General features: G+C 42.9%; 1 protein-coding gene across 1 annotated transcript in view; it reads left to right on the top strand.

Moving 5' to 3' along the window:
* OTUD3 (OTU deubiquitinase 3) overlaps nt 1-4,679 on the top strand; it is a 50,413-nt gene extending 45,734 nt beyond the window's left edge. Inside the window, exons 7-8 of the mRNA XM_078642486.1 lie at nt 472-713; nt 4,154-4,679. Of these exons, the coding sequence (XP_078498612.1) occupies nt 472-713; nt 4,154-4,330 (419 nt within the window). The 3' untranslated portion in view covers nt 4,331-4,679. The remainder of the gene's footprint in view (nt 1-471; nt 714-4,153) is intronic.
* Nucleotides 4,680-18,256: the final 13,577 nt, after the last annotated feature.

Here is an 18,256-nt window from a genome sequence, read left to right as displayed (position 1 = left end):
TGATTGATTATAGGCTGTAATATTAGGCATCCTCCAGTTCCCCTTTACCGGTGGAGGTCCATTGGTGGGCTACAGTTGTTGCGTAAACTGACTTGTTGGGAGACCTGTCTTTATTACCTAGTGGTTACCAGTGTCCCCTCTGCATCTAGTGGCATCCCTCAGCAAGTTGGTAGTGCCTCAAAGCATCCCCAGATGTTAAAATATGGAGTCCTTCGGGTGGCCTAAGGTGTTGTTGACTAGTAGGATCTGCAGCTGGCTTGTGGTATCCTTGAACCACCCCTTGCTGGCTGGTGGTAGCATCCCAGATCCGGATCTTTGTTGTCTGACTGGCTGTTGGTGTTCGATTTGCCAAGCTTCTTATTGACTGTTATTGCATCTCTTTATTATGGACTGTGTGTTTTGCTGCATCAGCATCCCTTAAGCTCTTTGCTGACCTGTTGACTCTTATTTTTCATTCGAATCGTCTGGCAGATGCTGAGGATGAATCTGTAAAGCAGCAAGTCCAAGGTCATTCACCTCCCAGCCCAGCCTTGTGTGAAGATGGTCTAAAAGCAAGTGAAAACTTCAGTAGCCAAGGAAATGGCCAGAACAAAGCTGATAATGGGCTTGTGAAACCGAAGAGTCAGAGACATCAGGATGGTAGTCCGAGACTGATAGTTCCACTGGTCAGCCACAGTGAGGAAAACGCGGCAGACAGAAACAGACCTCAGAAGGTATATTGCAAAGCTGCATTTCCTTTCCTAACCCACATCTACAGTGTGACCAAAGTTCATATCCCCACACCTTCTAGCACATACCAGGTGGATAAGTCTCCCCGTTCCAAAAACCACACCTTTTCGTCCCTCCATAATCCACCCTCTGACCTTTCTGGTCCTGCGCACATTACTCTACCCTTTCCAAGTCCTCTTAGAGCCGCATTCTCACCACAGGTAAAGTCAGTTTGGATCAGATTTCAAAGGTTTTTGGGGGGCTCAAGGAGGTTTAACCTTCTAAGCTGCTGACTTTTCTGGGAGTGTGTAAGGAGGTTTGTTCTGCAATTCGTATATTTTTTATATTCTGACGCATGGGTACGGAATATATAGTAACTTTGACATGGTTAAAATCATTTTGAATGATGCAGAGTTTTCCTTCATGGGATCTTCTTTGATGTTCAGAAACATTTGAATACCTCAGGGCGACATGCCAGAACACCTTTTCATTGACTCATTTATGAGAATATCATAAACAAATCTATTTTATTGAAGCAGTGTTCCTCTAGGGAGTGTGTACATCCATTTTTCTACAGTGTTTTCTTGTTTGAGGGGATACTAAAGTGGACTTTCGGCCAAATGTATTTTATAGTTCAATTTCATGTCTCTGCTACTGGCAACTTTAGCGGTCTGTTGGCTAAACCTGCTGTTTCCAACACAATAGAAATACATAATGTGGTCTGTCAGCCCCTTTGTCATGATAGGGTGTCTTCGACACCCTATCTCATTTTCTTCTCCCTGATTCAATTGCTTTCCTCCCTATTCTTGATTTTGTCCCGCCCAGGACCAATCTGGTGTAAGTGTTTTGAGTGGTTGATGTGTCCTTCAATTGCTTACCTTAGAATTTGCATAGCCGTGAATGTGAGGGATTATTATACCTCTCTTGCTTTTTCCTTGACCTGTTATTGTCCCCATGCTTTTTTAGGTCTCGCCTAGGTAGTGCTTGCGCTGTCTCTTCTAGACGTGCTGTATTCAGGATATGGGCATAAAGCTCTGCCGACTTTCGCCCCATCTTTTTGGCTCCTGTCCCTGTCCTTTGTAAATGGTGGCTTTTCATTGGTCAATAGACTTAGTAGTCCCTCCTTAGTACCGCATTGTCTCTTCTTGTAACCTCCCATGAGGACATCCCCTGTTACATGTGTTGTTACTCCCTAGGTTTTAATTACACCCTCCAGGCACTATTTTCTTTAAAGGCTTCAGGCAAGAGACACACTTGGTCCTAAGCTGGGCTGGCAGCAGGGCCGGACTGGCTACCGGGCAGTTGTGTGTGCTGCCGAGCTGGGGACTGTTTTCGTTGATAGGGACCTACCTGCGTGTGAAACTAAATTCGTTTTGCTTTTTTTATTTCACTGCGCACGCAGGTCCCCATCAACGAAATGAGCCCCCACCACAGAGAAAATAACCCCCAGCTCGGCAGCACACACAGCTGCCCGGTAGCCAGTCCGGCCCTGGCTGGCAGTGGTTCCTTTGCTCACAAGAACATCTTAAATTTATATGAGCCCGTCTATAAATTTCCCTTCATCAGCTCCACACAGAGTACAACCTAATCAGAAATTAATGTAGTAATTCTTTTGTCACATTTCAAAGCTACTAATTGTATATATGGACATAGCCATTTGAATGTACTTGTAGTACTGTCTTGCATGCAATGCATTATGGGTATGGTGAATTTACCATAGCTTCTACAGTACCATGTGTGACCAAATGAGGTCCGCAGTGCTGGTACCTTGCTCACTAGGGACCTCTAGGAGCAGTTTGTGGTACTGCACCTAGACATGCAGTGCCGTTGCCTTGTTCACTAGAGACCTCTGGGAGCAGCTTGCGGTACTGCAGCAAGACATGCAGTGCTGGTGCCTTGCTCGCTATGGATCTCTAGGAGCAGCTTGAGGTACTGCATTGGGATATTCAGTGCAGGTGCCTTGCTCACTAGGGACCTCAAGGAGCAGCTTGCGGGACTGCACTGAGACATTCAATGCTGGTCCTGGCTCACTACGCAAACATTTGTAATGCACTAGGTCTTGCATTACTGAAAGTATGAGCTATTGCGTTGCATTATTTGCAATGCCTATACCTCAAGCTATCAGTAATGCGAGACCTATTGCATTGCAAATGCTTGTTTAGGTTGAGCCTGGGCAGCACATTTGCTGGTCTGCAAGGCATGCTGTTTTAAGGTAGGGACTTGAAGCTTCGCCCACATTTTTCATTGGCTTGTGTTATTGTCCACAGTAAACTGAGGCTGTTTATTTGTCAAAAGGCTTAGTAGTCCCTCCTTAGTAACGTCTTGTCTCATTTTGTAACCTCCCATGGCGACACCACCTGTTACGCGTGTTGTTGTTCGGTAGGCTTTAAATACCTCCGAGTACTATTTTTCTCAAATAGCATTGTACTGCCTGCTGTTGCACACACTTTTTAAAAAAAATTATAACACGCATTTGCAAAGCAATAGGTCTTGCATTTACGAGAGTTTAAGCTATTGGCATTGTAAAAATTGCCTTTTATTTATCTGTTTTATTAAAAAAAAACACGTAAACAAGAGGCAGTCAGTTACAATTCAATAGCTCAAACTCTCATAAATGCGAGTACTATTGCATTGCAAATGCTAGTTTTCTTCTCCTACCCAGTGTAGTGTTGACCTCCCCGCCCCTTTTGAACTCTCAGCTCCCTTGCTATTTGTTGTTGGCCTTCTTGCTATCGGTAGGCAGCCATCTTAAGACGTTTTTTGACTATTTCAAAAGTCAATCGAAGATGTGCATGTATATGCTTTAGGAATCTTTCAAATATTTTATTTTCTAATTTTACAAATGTCATTTAAAAATTGCTACAGTGGATGCATTTTATTTCATTTCTAAAAATTCCATTCTATGATAGCTGACATGAATGTGCCCCCATTTGTGATGGCCAACTCCATAAATCAAGAAACATTGGCACAGCTATAGGGTACAGGACCGAGCAAAGAATCAGAAAATGTGGCCTCATATTGACATTTTCATTGAGGTCATCATAAAAAATGTTTTATGAAAATTTGTTTTGGGATCCTGTACCTTGGTGAGATACTACAGTGTTCATGAATTAAAATGAGTTGCTATGATTGGCATGAATGATTACAAGACCGTAACTAATCATTTTGTAAAAGGTTAAAGTGATCATTGGGAACTGGAAATATTTGTACTTGAGACTCTTTACAAAGTTTCCACTGGAATCATGCTAACAATCCATGGTATCTGAGGAGGGAAGGCGTGCTATCAAATAGTCACCTCTTATAAAAGGGCAGGCAACATTCAGTCACATCACCATAGTCTCTCAGAAGTGATAATAAGCATTACACCGGCTGCCTAAAATGACATTCTTTGGTGTACCACTATGAGATTTTTGTGGCAACATTTTCGTTTTTTTCCCTTTACTAGCTATCCAACAAACAGCGGAAAGAGCAGCAACGCCAAGAGAAGAAGCGGCGGCAGGAGGAGAGACATCGGCAAAAAGTACTGGAGAGCCGCAGTAATAATGTGGACAATAATAAGAGCCCAGTGCCCATCGAAGGACAGGTCACTCTGGTTAAAACCTTTTCAGCACTTACCATCTGACCAAACTGGGCTCAAAGAAACCTACATTTTACAACAGACTGCAAGAGTAAAAGGAGAGCCTCCCAAGAACACATTCAATGTGTCCGGCTCTCTGACAAAGGCCTCACCCAACATCTGTTTAGGCGATTATGGCACAGGCCCAGATCACCCTGGTACCTATGTGGCCTCCTTGGATTGACCTTCTAAGTTTCTACATTTGGACTAGTTTAAATTATATATTTTATTAAATCTTCCCTATGGGAATGTGATTTTGTTCTATTTCATAATCTTATGGGCATTGCCACTGCTGACTGATGTGGCAATTCACATGCAAAAATCACCCTATACAAATAAAGTGTTTAACACGGCCTTCCTTGTTTCTAGTGTCCCATTGGTAACTCACGTTTTACTGGGTTCTGTTTTAGTGCTTATCTGCTTTTTGCTATTATTTGAAAATCACTGATGCAATTGTTGAATACCTCTGCCACTACCAGCGGAACACAGGATTTTGCTCAGGCGGGCAATGACAGAAATGCATCCACCTGCCAAGGTGAGTGACCGAGGTGCACAATTATGCGATTATGTGGTAGTGATGCGACAGCTTGTGTGCTGTCAGGTACTCGAGCTGTACTATTTGGTGCTAAAGATGCCTTTTGTGTTGGGTGTGCACTACTGCATGGTAAGGACATTGGGTGATGGTGCATTAGTGATGGCTTTTGGTTCTTAGATTGACAACAGAATATTGCTAGGTAACTCCTCTGTGAATGTTGATGACGCTGTTGGGTATGATGCTTACTGGATCTACTGCGGGGTAAGTGATATTATATGATTCACCAAATCCCTACAGCGCAGTTTCTTTATTTTGAAACGCTTTGATAGACCTACTTCATAATTCACTATAGCTGATTGATAATGTTTTACTCTTGGTGCCTTATTGGAAACCGGTGCACTTCGCTGTGGCAGTGAAGAAGCACTATTGTTAAATGATGGTTGTGATTATTACTAATGTCGATTCATTACTAGGCAGTTATCATGCACGAGTGAGTGATTCACTACTAGTCAATCATAGTTACCCATTATTGCTGTTATGGTTCACCACTACAGGCATAGCTCACAGATATTGGATGATGGTACAAAAAGCCCGTAACAATGTTGCATTACTGTGTGATGATGCCTATTTGGTTTTAATACACCTCTCATGCATTGAGGAACTGTATGATTACAATGGGTGTTGTCAGCTGGTGCCCATGGTGCTTTACTGTGCAATGTACTTCTGTACTCATGCACTGCTCTGGGTCAGTGATATTGTGTTACTTTATTTTGTGATGCCGGTGAAGCACTTCGTGTTGTTGGAGCACTTTTGATGGTGCAGGATAAGATTGCTGCTAGAACACTAAAATGTTGTGACTGTAATGGTGCGGTGGTGATTGTGTACTATGTTGTAATGTAAACTGAATAATTAATGAGGCAGGAAATACCAGCACTTCACATCAGCCAGTAGCCTTTTCATTATCACTAGCTCTACTCCAAACTGAATTCAGGAAGAGTAATACAGTGCAGTTAGACTGTGTTTCACCACCAGCGACATCAAACTGAACTGCCAGGTTGTGAAGTTCTTTGATCAAACAAAGGAAAGACTCAATCACACTTAAAAGACTCATTGGGATTTAGTAACAACCTTGAACTGACCACAGTAACTGTTGCATTTTTTTAAATTACTTTTATTGTCATATGGTTTTTATACTCTTGTAAAGATTTTAATTAATCATACACAAATTATTACTTACAGTGCACATAGAGGGCTGGATCACTCTGCCTCGCATCCCAGCACTCTGTTCTCTCTAATGCACCATGGTAAATGCAGTGCATGATGACACTTACTTCAGTAACAGTCTTTAGTTTTCCACCCTTGCTGGTGTAGCCAGTTGTGTATCTCAAGACATGCGTTTCTGGACAGTTGTCCTTTTCCAGTAGAGCGCAGCACTTTCTTTTAAGCTGCTGGAAATGCTGCCTAATGTCTTCTCGGCTCTCGGTAGCAGTCACTGGGCACAGATGTATCAGCCAGAGTTCGTCAGCTTATTAGCTCAAGGGAAGCCTTTTCAAACAAAGAGGGCGGGAACACACTGCCTCACATCTCAACACTGTTTGCCCCAATGCATCATGGTAAATGTTGCCATGAAAACACTTACTTCAGTGACTGTCTTTAGTGGGTTTTTTTAATGTAATTTTCCATTTCGATTTCGAGCACTAACAAACCAAAGTATTTGTATTATTGACAAATACCGTTGCTCAGGATGTTTTTATCGGTCCAGCAATAATGTTTAGACATTAGCAACAAACGTGGGGTTTAAAATGCTGTTCATTCTATTGCTGTCTAGCAGACGGCGGTAATCTTGTTGCGTTATAGCATGTGGTTAGATGACACAGGCACCCCCACCTTCTTCTCAGTCCATAGCTCTTCCTGAGCAGCCACCTTTATTCAGACTTATGTACAGGTCTTAAATGTTAATTGTTAACTACACTATTGCCACACAGGTGCAGCAGCCAGTCACAACTGTGTTTGACTTGGTAAAATGAACCATTCTTGGTTCTCAAACAGAAAGTGAGACCATTAGAAGTTTGTGCTCAAGACCTACAGAAGTGATCATATGACCACAACTAGGGGACATCTGACTCTTCGCATGTAGGAATGCGACTTTGTGAGTAGGGTTCTATATAGAGTTATTCATGAATTTAACAGACGCTAAGCTTGGAATTATTCAGTAAATAGTGGGTAGCTTGCAGCTAGCAGCTAGCTCAGGTACCCACTTATTGGTACCCGTTTCTGTTTCCCAATTCTCAAGAGACCGTGTTTGCACCAAAAAAGCACTTTTTTTGTTAGATCGATTAATGCATGCATTGTGAGATTTGCATGTACATTTGTGAATTAGTTCATTTTATTTCTAGTGCCTCCAGCCTTTCTGCAGTGCAATTTCTCCCAACAGGGTAGACTCCAGTGGGGAGTACCCACAGCAGAAACACAGAGGTGTGAATTTTTCTCAAGTGAACATTGACAGCCACACACGTGATCAGGAAAAGAAACAAAAGGCTGGGCCTTTCTTATTCTAACAGAGACTGCAGCCTCACTCTTCACCTCCACTATCTATCTAGTATCTGTGCTACAGGCAGACTTATCAGAAGCCCCTCTCTGCAAAAGGACCGGACCGAACAAATTGTTCGAGGCATATGAGCTCCAGATTCTACACTTTGCATTAGATCGCCACCTGGTGTTGGGCTCGGATGATTGCATGTTGTTGTCTTCTTGGAAGAAGTGTTTGTAGTCACGAGATAGGCTACCAAAATGGAACCAACAGACGTCCATTACTCTGCTTTGTTTATATATACAATGCATGTACCACACCGAGTCATACACTAACACACAACATATGCTTGGATGGTAGCAGTAGGCACCTTTTCTTATTTCAGTTGCCCTGCTGTGCAAAAGAAATGACAATTATAATTCAAGCCATTTTAAAACATTGATCAAGTGGAATATTGGCCCAGATGTATGAAGCCGTATAGCATTTCTTAATGCCTGTTAAGGGATGCTAAATGGCCGTTTCCGATGTACAAAGGGTGAAAACAGATCGCAACTTAAGATTTCTGCACTGTAGAAGTTGCAAATTGCGACCGCGATTTAGTAATCGCGAATAGGTAATCCCTATTTGTGATCGCCGTCACAATTTGCAACTTACAGTAAAAGCACATGTACAAAGCATTTTCTAAATGCGTATAGGGCATTTAGCAAATGCAGTCACCATCGACTTAATGTCGATTAGTAATCCTGTGCAAAACTTTAAAAAAATGTTGGGGTTATTTTTGGGAGACATGAAGCACACATATGTTCCTAGGGCATGCCTGCACTTACATGTTAACTAGGAACATTCGGGGTGCCTCAAGCCCAGAGACACCCTTGACTATGCCTTTCTTAAATTACGATTTCCTATTTGTAAATCGCAATTTAGGAAATGCAAACCATTTCCTATTTTGCCCCTAGGTGGGAATGCAATGAAATTTCCTAATTACGATTCCCAAATAGTGATTCCGGAAGAGCGACTCTTAATCTGTAAGAATTGCTATTAGGGAATCGCAAATTTTGTACATATCCTTTTGCATTTCTTAAATCGCGATTCCTACAGAGTCTCTATTTAATAAATGCAAACTGGAGCCTTAGTACATCTGGCCCATAGTATGATATTCCCAGGCATAAGTGCAATTTAAACGGTGACAAATTTACACTGCTTATCTTTTGCCTTTGCCATCTCATATGTGTACCTTAATTACAAGTTCCACATAAGAGCGCTGTCTTGCCTTTTGGTAACCCTACATTGTGCCCTTGCACTAATCAGAGAATTTGATGCAATAAAGTAAAAAAAAAGAAAATATTTTTGTATCTTTATTTATTGGCGCTGATGAATTGACTGAAAAAGATCAAGCACATTTTCCTTAAAGGGGAGAGAAAAGCAGACGTCATGTATGGACTGTATAAAGGCTGACCGATTTTGAGTAATGTCCGGGCTGATGAAGTGCCATTAGCAGTATCATTCGAACCATAAACAATGTATCTAAGGTGTGCTATGACTTTGTTTGCAGTCCTCAGATGACTTCAGCATGATGTACAAGGCCGTATTACATCTGTACAGCAGGCCTGTTTTTGTAATTAATGGCACAAATAGATCACTTGTTGAATGAAATTCAACGAAAAGAAGCTCCAACTTGTTTGAGATGGGGTAAATAGTTTATCTTCATAATGTCTTGTGTGCTTTCAGGTGATTTTTTTTCTTTGCTAGAGCTCTCAAGCATGTATCACTGTTCACACATTTCTGCCATTTGCACAGTCAGTGCTACTTTTGTGGACACACGCATGATTTTAGGAGCACTAGTGATGTCCCCTCTCAATATGTCGGGCGGGACACCTGTGACTCTTTCTTCCTGCTGTCTAAGTACTATGGCAGCCTTCTACCAAACACTTTACTGATACCCGTATATTTTTGTTTTCAAATGTTTGATGCTCAGTGCATGAGCAGAAAAGATGATCTCATTAACTTTTAAATAAAATTGTTTTGCTAGTAAAAACAATCCCTGGTTCATGTTTTTGCTGGTAATGTTATTGCCCCCAAATAGACTGCCTTTGGCATCAAAAAGTTAAAGATCCGATTGAGATTTCTAGCAGCAGATTCCTCAACTTGGAGTAAAGCCGTATTGCGGTAGCCAGGGGGACAAGACAGGGCTGTCCCTGCTCTCCAATTTTATTTGCCCTATATATCGACCAAATCGTCCAGCAAATCCTCCAAGACCAGGCAATGAAAACAATTTGCAGCATTGGCTTTGACGCCAAGATAATGGCCTATGCCGATGACAACGCTATAGTATCCACAGACCCAGACACAGCGAAAATACAAAAGCTGGCTGGGGAGTATGGCCGGTAATCGGGCTACCTATTAAATGCGGGGGAAACGCAGATCGTGTGTAATTCCAATACCCCCTGTTAGGATCCCCCAAGACCGGATGTAGCAGTTTACCTTGGGATCAAGGCTAGCAGTAGGGTTGGCTCCATTTGGAAAATAAATTTGACCCCCATGACAAACAAGATTACCCCAGACCTAAGGTACTTGGATAGGCTCCATCTTTCAATAATTGGAAGGTGTAATGCACTTAAAGTGGGAATATTTCCCAAGATATTATGTTTGTTTAGATCTATCCCCCTTGAAATCGAATGTCAACTCCTAAAGAAACTGGACTCTATTTCTATTAACTTAATCTGGAGATGTAAGAAAATGTGGCGATCCCTTAAACTGCTATCGTTTCTGCAAGAACGCAGAGGATGGGCGACCCCTAATTTAGGATTTTATTATTACGCAGCTTTTTTGCAGCAGATGGCGGACCTATTATCACCGGAAAATGGCAATGTGACTACCAGGAATCAGAAGGTCAGCAGGGATATCCCCTCCATATATGAGCTAGCTATAGGTAGGTCGGCGCGTGGTATACTCCTTCGGTAAGTAGAGGCCAGATATTACAAGAAGACGCAGTTTAACGTGATAATAGCAATCTGGAAAATCTGGAGTAAAATGGTCTGAATCGTGCAAATACACATATAATAGATGCACACTCTTGTGACAGCCCCTCCCCCCCGTTCCCTGAAACAATGTAGGACACTATAGGCAGGCAATGGAAGGAAAGGGGTATTACAAAGGTAAGGGATCAGTATTCAACCAATCCAAGGCCCTCATTTATAGATCTGCAACAGAGATATGGAATAATGGCAGGGACTCACTTCAAGGACAGGCAGATCACCAGTTTCTTAACCCAATTAGGGACTGAAAATATTTCCAGCGCTGTGGAGCTTTTCATTCCCTCCCAGTCTTTGAGACCAACAGGCTTCCCACCCTTTTTGTGTCTGAGCACGTGGTTCCCACAGACCACTTGGGGCTACTATCCAGAGTTCAGGGCAGTCTCTCCCCCCTCCCCCCCCCCAGCCTCGAAGCTCCCTTAGTTTGACCTCATGTCACCATGGGCATCCATTGAGGGCAGGGTACACCTGCACCATTGGCAGACAATCACATTCGACAAGTGGGTTTTACAGGTAGTCCAGAGGGTTACTCCCATCACCTTTCTGGACACCCATGCCACCCATTTACAAATAGCTGATGGTGGACCATCTCTTATTGTACCAGGAAGTTTCGCCTGTCTTGGCCATCAAGAGCATGCCGGCATGAAAAGTAAGTCATAGTTGCTATTCCAGCTACTTTCTGGTGCCCAAGAAGGACAGCGGACTTTGTCCTTCCCTAGACTGGTGTCTTCTCCACTTCTTCCTGAAAATAAAGAAGTTCAAAATGCCCACATTACCTCAGGTTCTGTTTGCTCTGGATGGTAGGGTTCGACTTGCTGGACGCATACTTCCACATCTCCTTGTTGCCTGCCCACAGGTGTTACCTGCGGTTCAGAGTGGGCCAAGAGCACTTTCAAGTTGCTGTGCTCCCGTTTGACCTCACCAGCGCTCCTCTGATGTTCACCAAGGTGATGGCAGGGGTTACAGCACATATGCCGAGGTCAGGGGTTCGTCTTTCTCTACCTCGACGATTGACTGTTGAAGGCAAGCTCACCTCTGTCTTCCACTTCCAGAATGCAGGGGACCTCGTGCACTTGCTGGGGTTCACTAAAAACGGGCAGAAGTTACACCTGACTCCCTCTCAGAGCTGTTCTTAACACAGTGCAGTTTCGGGCCTATCCTCCAGAGGGGCTCATCCAAGATATTCAGGCTATGATACCTATGTTTCAGCCTCTAGCCTGAATTTCGATGAAAATGACTGGGGAAATTGGGCTTCCTGCATCCTGCTAATGACACATTCCCGTTGTGTGGGCTCAGCAGTGGGACCTGGAGTTCCAGTGGGCACCGCATCAGGGGAAACTCTCCAAATTGGTCCGAATTTCAGAGAAAACTGCAAAAGACCTTCAGTGGCTGACAAACCACGATTGGGTCAGCGGCAGATGCCTCTCCCTTCCCCTGCCATAGTTGACTGTAGTGACCAATGTCATTCCTGGGCTGTGGCCTCCGGGGGAGTTTGGGCTTCACATCAACCTGCTGGCACTCCGGGCTGTCAGGTTTGCATTAAAAGTCTTTCTTCCTTTGATAAGGAGAAGGCTTGGGCAGGTGCGAATGGACACCACCACCACCACCACCATTGATGTACTGCGATGGATGCGGTCGTGGACTCTTTGTCAAGAGGCCCTGCATCTCGGGACATGGCTGGAAAGTGGGGGCATTTCCCTGGGGGTTCAACTCTTGGCGAGTTCTGAACACCAGGGCGGACAAACTCAGCCATTCATGCCTAGTGGATCACGAATGGGGTCTACATCCGGAAGTGGTGCAGGGTCTCTTTTTAGAGTGTGGAGAGCCTTAATTATGTTCGCCACCATTGAGAATGCGCAATGTCAGCAGTTTTGCACCTGGAGTTTCCAAAGCAGCTCTTGTTCTGAGACTCTTTTCGCCACTAGTGGAGCTCTGGCCTCACGTATGCTTTTCTGCCAATACCACTCCTGCCCAGAGTTCTCAAGAAGACCAGGAACAACTAAGCTCCAGTCATTCTTGTGGCTCTGGTTTGGGCACAGAGAGTCTGGTATCCCGAGCTATTGAGCATGAGCATCAGTACTCCAGATAGGCCTCCTTCTTTTGTGGCGACAGTTGACAGCTGCAATGTTTTTCTGGCCGCCCGACATCCTTCTACCAAGGCTGCCTACGCTTGACATTGGAATAAGTTTAAGGTCTATTTAGCAGCCATTTCTACAGGTTTATGGTTACCGGACCAACCTTCCTTTTTTATGTAACAGAGTTTTATATAGCGCAAACTTGACCCCAAGGTAACTGGTATCGGAGCGCTTTATATACCACCAGTTGCGTTACATGAGGACACATTCAATTTTGTTGGGCACAGGGAGATTAAGTAATTTGCCCAGAATCACAGGATATTCAGCGTCATTGCCGAGACTCGAACCGCGTTCCCCAGATTTGAGGTCGGCCACCCTAGCCGTTAGGCCAACTCCTCTCCTCTTTGTTTCAATTACCTTTATGACTAGGTTCCTCCAAAGGCCTCTAAACATTTGTTTCCTCCCAGACCATCATGCTCCAATGGACTTCAGTCTAGTCCTGACTTTTCTGTTATACGCATCTTTTGAGCTGCTGAACAAATGCCCACTCGGTTTGCTAACCATCAAGAGGGTCAATGAAATGCAGGCACTCTTTGCACCCTCCTTATACCATCTTTTACCCAGACAAGCTGGTTCTGCGAACTTGTCTCCTTCCTACCGAAGGTTTTGACACCCTTTCCTCTAGGCTAGAACATCACCTTGAGTACCTGCTTTTCATCCTTCTAAAGAAGATGAGACTCCACCATCTGAATCCAATAAGAGTAGTGTTGTTCTACAATGATCGATCATGAGAGTTTCGGGTGGATGACCAATTCTTTATAGGTTATGTTGGAGCTATAGGCAGTGCAGAAACAGACCATCTCACAATAGAAAGTGATCTGCATAAAGATCTGCTACGAATTGCCAAAAAGCAACCGCCCTGAGGGTTTGTATGCTCATTCCACCAGAGCCAAGGCTTTGCGTAAGCCCATAGAGTCCCTGTCCTGGACATCTGACGGGCAGCTACATGGGCATCTCGGCACACAATTACTAAGGTCTGTTCCGTTGTGATAGAATTTTGCACGTTCAGTCCTGCAGGAGTTTTTCGTTTAAAATCTGCTTTGCAGAGCACCTCTGGAGTGGTATTGCTTGGCTAGCTATTCTAAGGTAAGGAATATGGGGCTAGAAGTCTGTCAGATGAACAAGTTACTTACCTTCAGTAGGCCTTATCTGGTAGAGACTATAGCCGCAGATTCCTTACCGGCCCTCTTATCCTCCCACTCAGCAAACTTATTACAGTGTAAAGTTCACCATTCTAAGGGCCTTAAACATGCATACCAGTCTGTCAGTGTTCCTTGTGGCTCCACGCTTGTGTTGAAAGTTGCAAAAAGAAACTGATGTCAGTGCTCAGGGTTGGTCCTATATAGTCCCTGCGCATGTCACTTCTGGCTTGGACGCAGATGTGGTGCCGAATGGCACCATCTACCGATGCGCAGGGGATCAAAACTTTTCTGATCCTGAGGAATATTCTAAAGTAGGGAATTTGTGGCTAGTCGTTACCAGATAAGGTGTTAGCCAAGGTAATTAATTTGTAAATTTCTATCAGAAAAAGCACAGGAAAATCGGGAAACATGTTTTCCAAGTGAAATGAAAAAGGCAGTTTGCCTTAAAAGAAGAATTAATACATCTTTTTATGCAGCACCATTGGTCAGAATAACTATAACCAATAAATATCCAAAAGATTTTCTATGAAACATTATACAAGACTGGGTAAACTATATTTCCCCCCAGGTTCTCTTTCCGACCGTAAAATGAGCTGGAGAGCAGAGTTCTCTAGACTGGCAGTGCAATTAAACCATGCGTTTGTACAGGCACTACAATACTGATTTAGGCCATGGAGCACAACTCATTGCACATTTCAGTACAGTCGTGGTAGGAATTGGAAAGTAAAAACCTAGGTCTTAAAATTACATAAAAGCTTGTGTTTTTTTGCACTTTTACTTCTTGGGAATCTGTACTAAAATAAATCTCGCATCTGTTATTGTCAGATTATAATTTATGCTACTAAATGTCAAAAGATCTATCCCAGTGGAAAAAATGATCTGTCCATTGCAAGCTGTATGGGTCTTTCCAAAATAAATGCCCTTCTGTACTTTTATATTGCAGATTGGTTTCTGACTAAACTAATGGGTTTGCCGGAGTGAGGAGATTTCTCCTAACTGACTGAAACGTAAAGCTGTCAGAAATGAAACTGTAGTACTGAACTCGCACAGTATCTTGGGGCCTGATTTATTTCTTAGCAGATCTATCATGGTACCGATGGTTTCTCAACCCGCTTACTTTAAAAAAAAAAAAAAAAAAAAAAGGTGTTTTTCTTGGCATTTCGTATAGAATGAACAAACACAAACAAGAGAAAACAAAGCATTTGCATAGCCAAATAGGTCTTGCTTTTGGGACCTTATAAGTATTTAGTTATGCAGCTCAATATCCTTGGTGCACCAACATTAACTGTTGCATGGTTAAACACTTATAAGGTCCCAAAGGCGAGACCTATTGGCTATGCCAATGCTTGTTATCTGTTCTAGTCAGTTTCATCTTTATTTCTTCTTCTGGTCGTTATTCTTGAGTTTATATAATCATATCTTGCACTTCTGGGGTGGTTTGTGGAAAGCTAATTCATCACTGTTCTTCTCACTCATAATTGAACAAGTTGCAGGAATTTTCTTTTATCTTGTACTAGCGGCCCGTACTGACGTTGTCTGGGTAAAAAAGGCTAGTTAGCAATGTTTTTAGTATCGAAAATATTTATTTCAAAACTTCATGGTACACCACATTTCGTGTTTCATGCGAATCTGGTTTTAGAATAAATTGGTTGTCTGCATTCCCAGACCTCGATAGTGACCCTTATAACTGTCCATGAGTGAATCAGTCCTCTCGTAAGTCTATCCCAATTACTTTGTATGTCTGACCTTGCGATTTGTTAATGATGGATGCAAAAGCAACGTTAATCGGAAATTGTAAGCGTTTGAATTGAAATGGTAGATCAGTAGGGATCATGGGTATCCGGGGAATATGGGCTAACTGTCCTGCAGCAGGGCCAGTGGAATAGTAGTCTCTATTACATAAGGTAAAAGAGATTTAACTTGTAGGCGCGTCCCATTGCAGAGATTTGGTGGATGTAGGTTTCGTAATAACATGATAGGAACACCTACTTTAATTTGGAGTGTATGAGGGGGAAAGGCCGGAAGGGTTAAGTGAGTGGAGGAATTCTTGGGGATAATGCACGGTGTCTTGTGTATCTAATACTGTATCAATGGAATTATATATTGTGGTTTCACCTGGGAATAGTTGTAGAATGTGTTCATTAATATGATGTACTGCAGAGTTTTGTGCGGCAACTATAGACCTTTCGCAAATCCATGTGTAATCTTTGCTGAGAAGATGCTGGATGTCTGGGTAAATATGGTGTATGAGTTCATGTAGGGTTCAGAGACGCTTACCTAAGTTTTGTATGTTGATAAAGCCATTTGTGTCGGGTATTTCTCCATTACCCACTTGTAGTAGAAGATCGGCAAATAGTGTATCTCCACCTCCTAAATGTGTTCTCATGTTAGTGCGCAAGGTAATCGATTGCACAGAGTTCCATAGGTGTGATGCTTTTAAGCATGCTTTTAGTATATCCGCCCGCGTTCCTCTAGGCACCACAGGAAGTGTTTGGCGGAAGTCACCAGCAAACACAAAAGTGACACCTCCTATTATCTTGGATGAATTTCTAAGGTCTTTGAGAGTTCTGTCAACTGCCTCAATATGTGAGCGGTGTATCATAGTACATTCGTCCCACATGATAAGAGACACATTTTGAAGCAGTGGCCCCAAAGGTCAGTTTTTCCGAATAGAGCAAATTGAATCCTTTTCAAGGGAAACTGTTAAAGGAAGTTTAAAAGTTGAATGTGCAGTTTTCCCAGCTGTTAGCAAAGTGGCTGCTATTCCAGAAGAAGCAACAGCTAGAGCCAATTTCTCAGAAGATCGAACTTTGGCAAGTATGAGGTTGCTTAGGTAAGTCTTTCCTGTGCCACCGGGGGCGTCTATGAACAATAATTTGCCTTGCTTCTTCTCAACACTATCAACTATGTTGTTGTAGCCGAGTTGTTGATCTTGAACTAAGTTAGGCAAGTGTTGAGCAAGGTAGTTATGTAGATCTGGAATATTGTGTGCGGTAGCGATATTGTGGTATCCAGTTAGGTTAGTTCGGACCGCTGGCGGCAGGCTGAAATCTTGTAAGGACTTCTCGTTTAATAGACACAGTGAGTCTTCAATTTCTAGAAGTCCTTGGTTTATGATTTCATTGTTGGTTGGTTGGCATAGAGTCATTATGAGAGTGCTGACGCATACGGTGTAGTATATCTTTACACAGATCATTTTTAAATCCTTCCCATAAAGCCATCGGGTCACATGGTTGACAAAAAAGCAAAATGGTTACAAACAATTCCCTAAGTTTTGATGGAGAATCAGAAAGTGCCGCATCAGCTAACGTATGTTTCCAATGTCCGTCGTCCTCAATAAGACCTAGTTGTTTACAGGCATCCTGATAGGTTGGCATTAGTTGACCGTTAACACTCAAGACTGTCAATCTGTAGGCCCACGAACATGCTGCAAAAGAATCCTTAAATGGAAACATTCAGATTGTTTTGGGTGAATACTGTACATCCTACCCAGAGCAGAATCTTTCCTAACCCCAGGGTGACCTAGTACCTCCTGGCCGCATTTCCGACGGGTAAAGGTAGAATGAGCCCAAGTGTAGTACTGCGGAACGTCGTGGTATAGTAATGTTTTGGCAAATTCGTCAGAGCCACATAACTGGAAGAATGCGGTAAGGTTTGTTGCTGGGGGTTTGTGCTATGTGTCTAATGTTAGTGTCAGTAAAATATACTCTTTGTCCATTAGGTAGATGTACGGCCAAATGTGTTGCAGTGGGATGCCTTTCATGAATGTGAAACTCAAGATGCCTCCACAAGGCTTCGGAAGTGCTAATATACCGGCCATTGACATATGTTTCTATCTCATTGTGTTTGTTTTGTATAGTAGCAGTGGCCTGATCTGAGCCTTTGTTGATATGTTTGCATATATATTTAATAGCTTTAACGGATTGGCAGTATTCAATATTAATGTGTGCATTAAAGCTGCGGCACAATACAGGTGAATATGGAACTACCCACCGATTTACAGTGAACTCTGACAGTGATTGTAATAGTGTGGCCACCATGCTCTGTGCGTCTCCTACGGTAAACGGGATACCCATTAAAACCTGTTTCCGTCTCATTTGTAAGACTCCTTAGGTATTTCTTACTACAAAAAACGTTCTTCATACAGGGTGAATGACTGTTGTGTTCCCTGGGCCATGGAGCATGTTTTTTTTGACTATTTGGAATAGTAGTTGATCGTTGACAGGATCAGGCAGCTCAGCAGATATGATTAGATCAACTTCGTCTGACTTTATTTTAAGTTCAAGCCACAACAAAAAGTGTACGTGCGACAGTCCTCTTTTTTGCCATTCGATAGTAAAAATATAAGCTTTACTGGTACCAAAAATAGCTTTTTGGGTCAGCAGCTTCATGAGTGCTTTGACCTTTAAATTGAAGCACGCGCTACGATGTCATGTCTATCGCAGGATCTTTGTTTTGCGAATAGGTGACGTTTAATTTCTGGCCATTTGGGATTGCAGGTGAAGGTGATAAACAAATCGGGTCTCCCATACTGCCTGACGTATGTCATGGCATCCTG

The sequence above is a fragment of the Lissotriton helveticus genome, chromosome 5_1, assembly GCF_964261635.1.
Source record: "Lissotriton helveticus chromosome 5_1, aLisHel1.1, whole genome shotgun sequence".
Lineage (NCBI taxonomy): Eukaryota > Metazoa > Chordata > Amphibia > Caudata > Salamandridae > Lissotriton > Lissotriton helveticus.
Note: the sequence above shows the minus strand (reverse complement) of the source record. Positions and strands in the feature narration are given on the sequence as shown.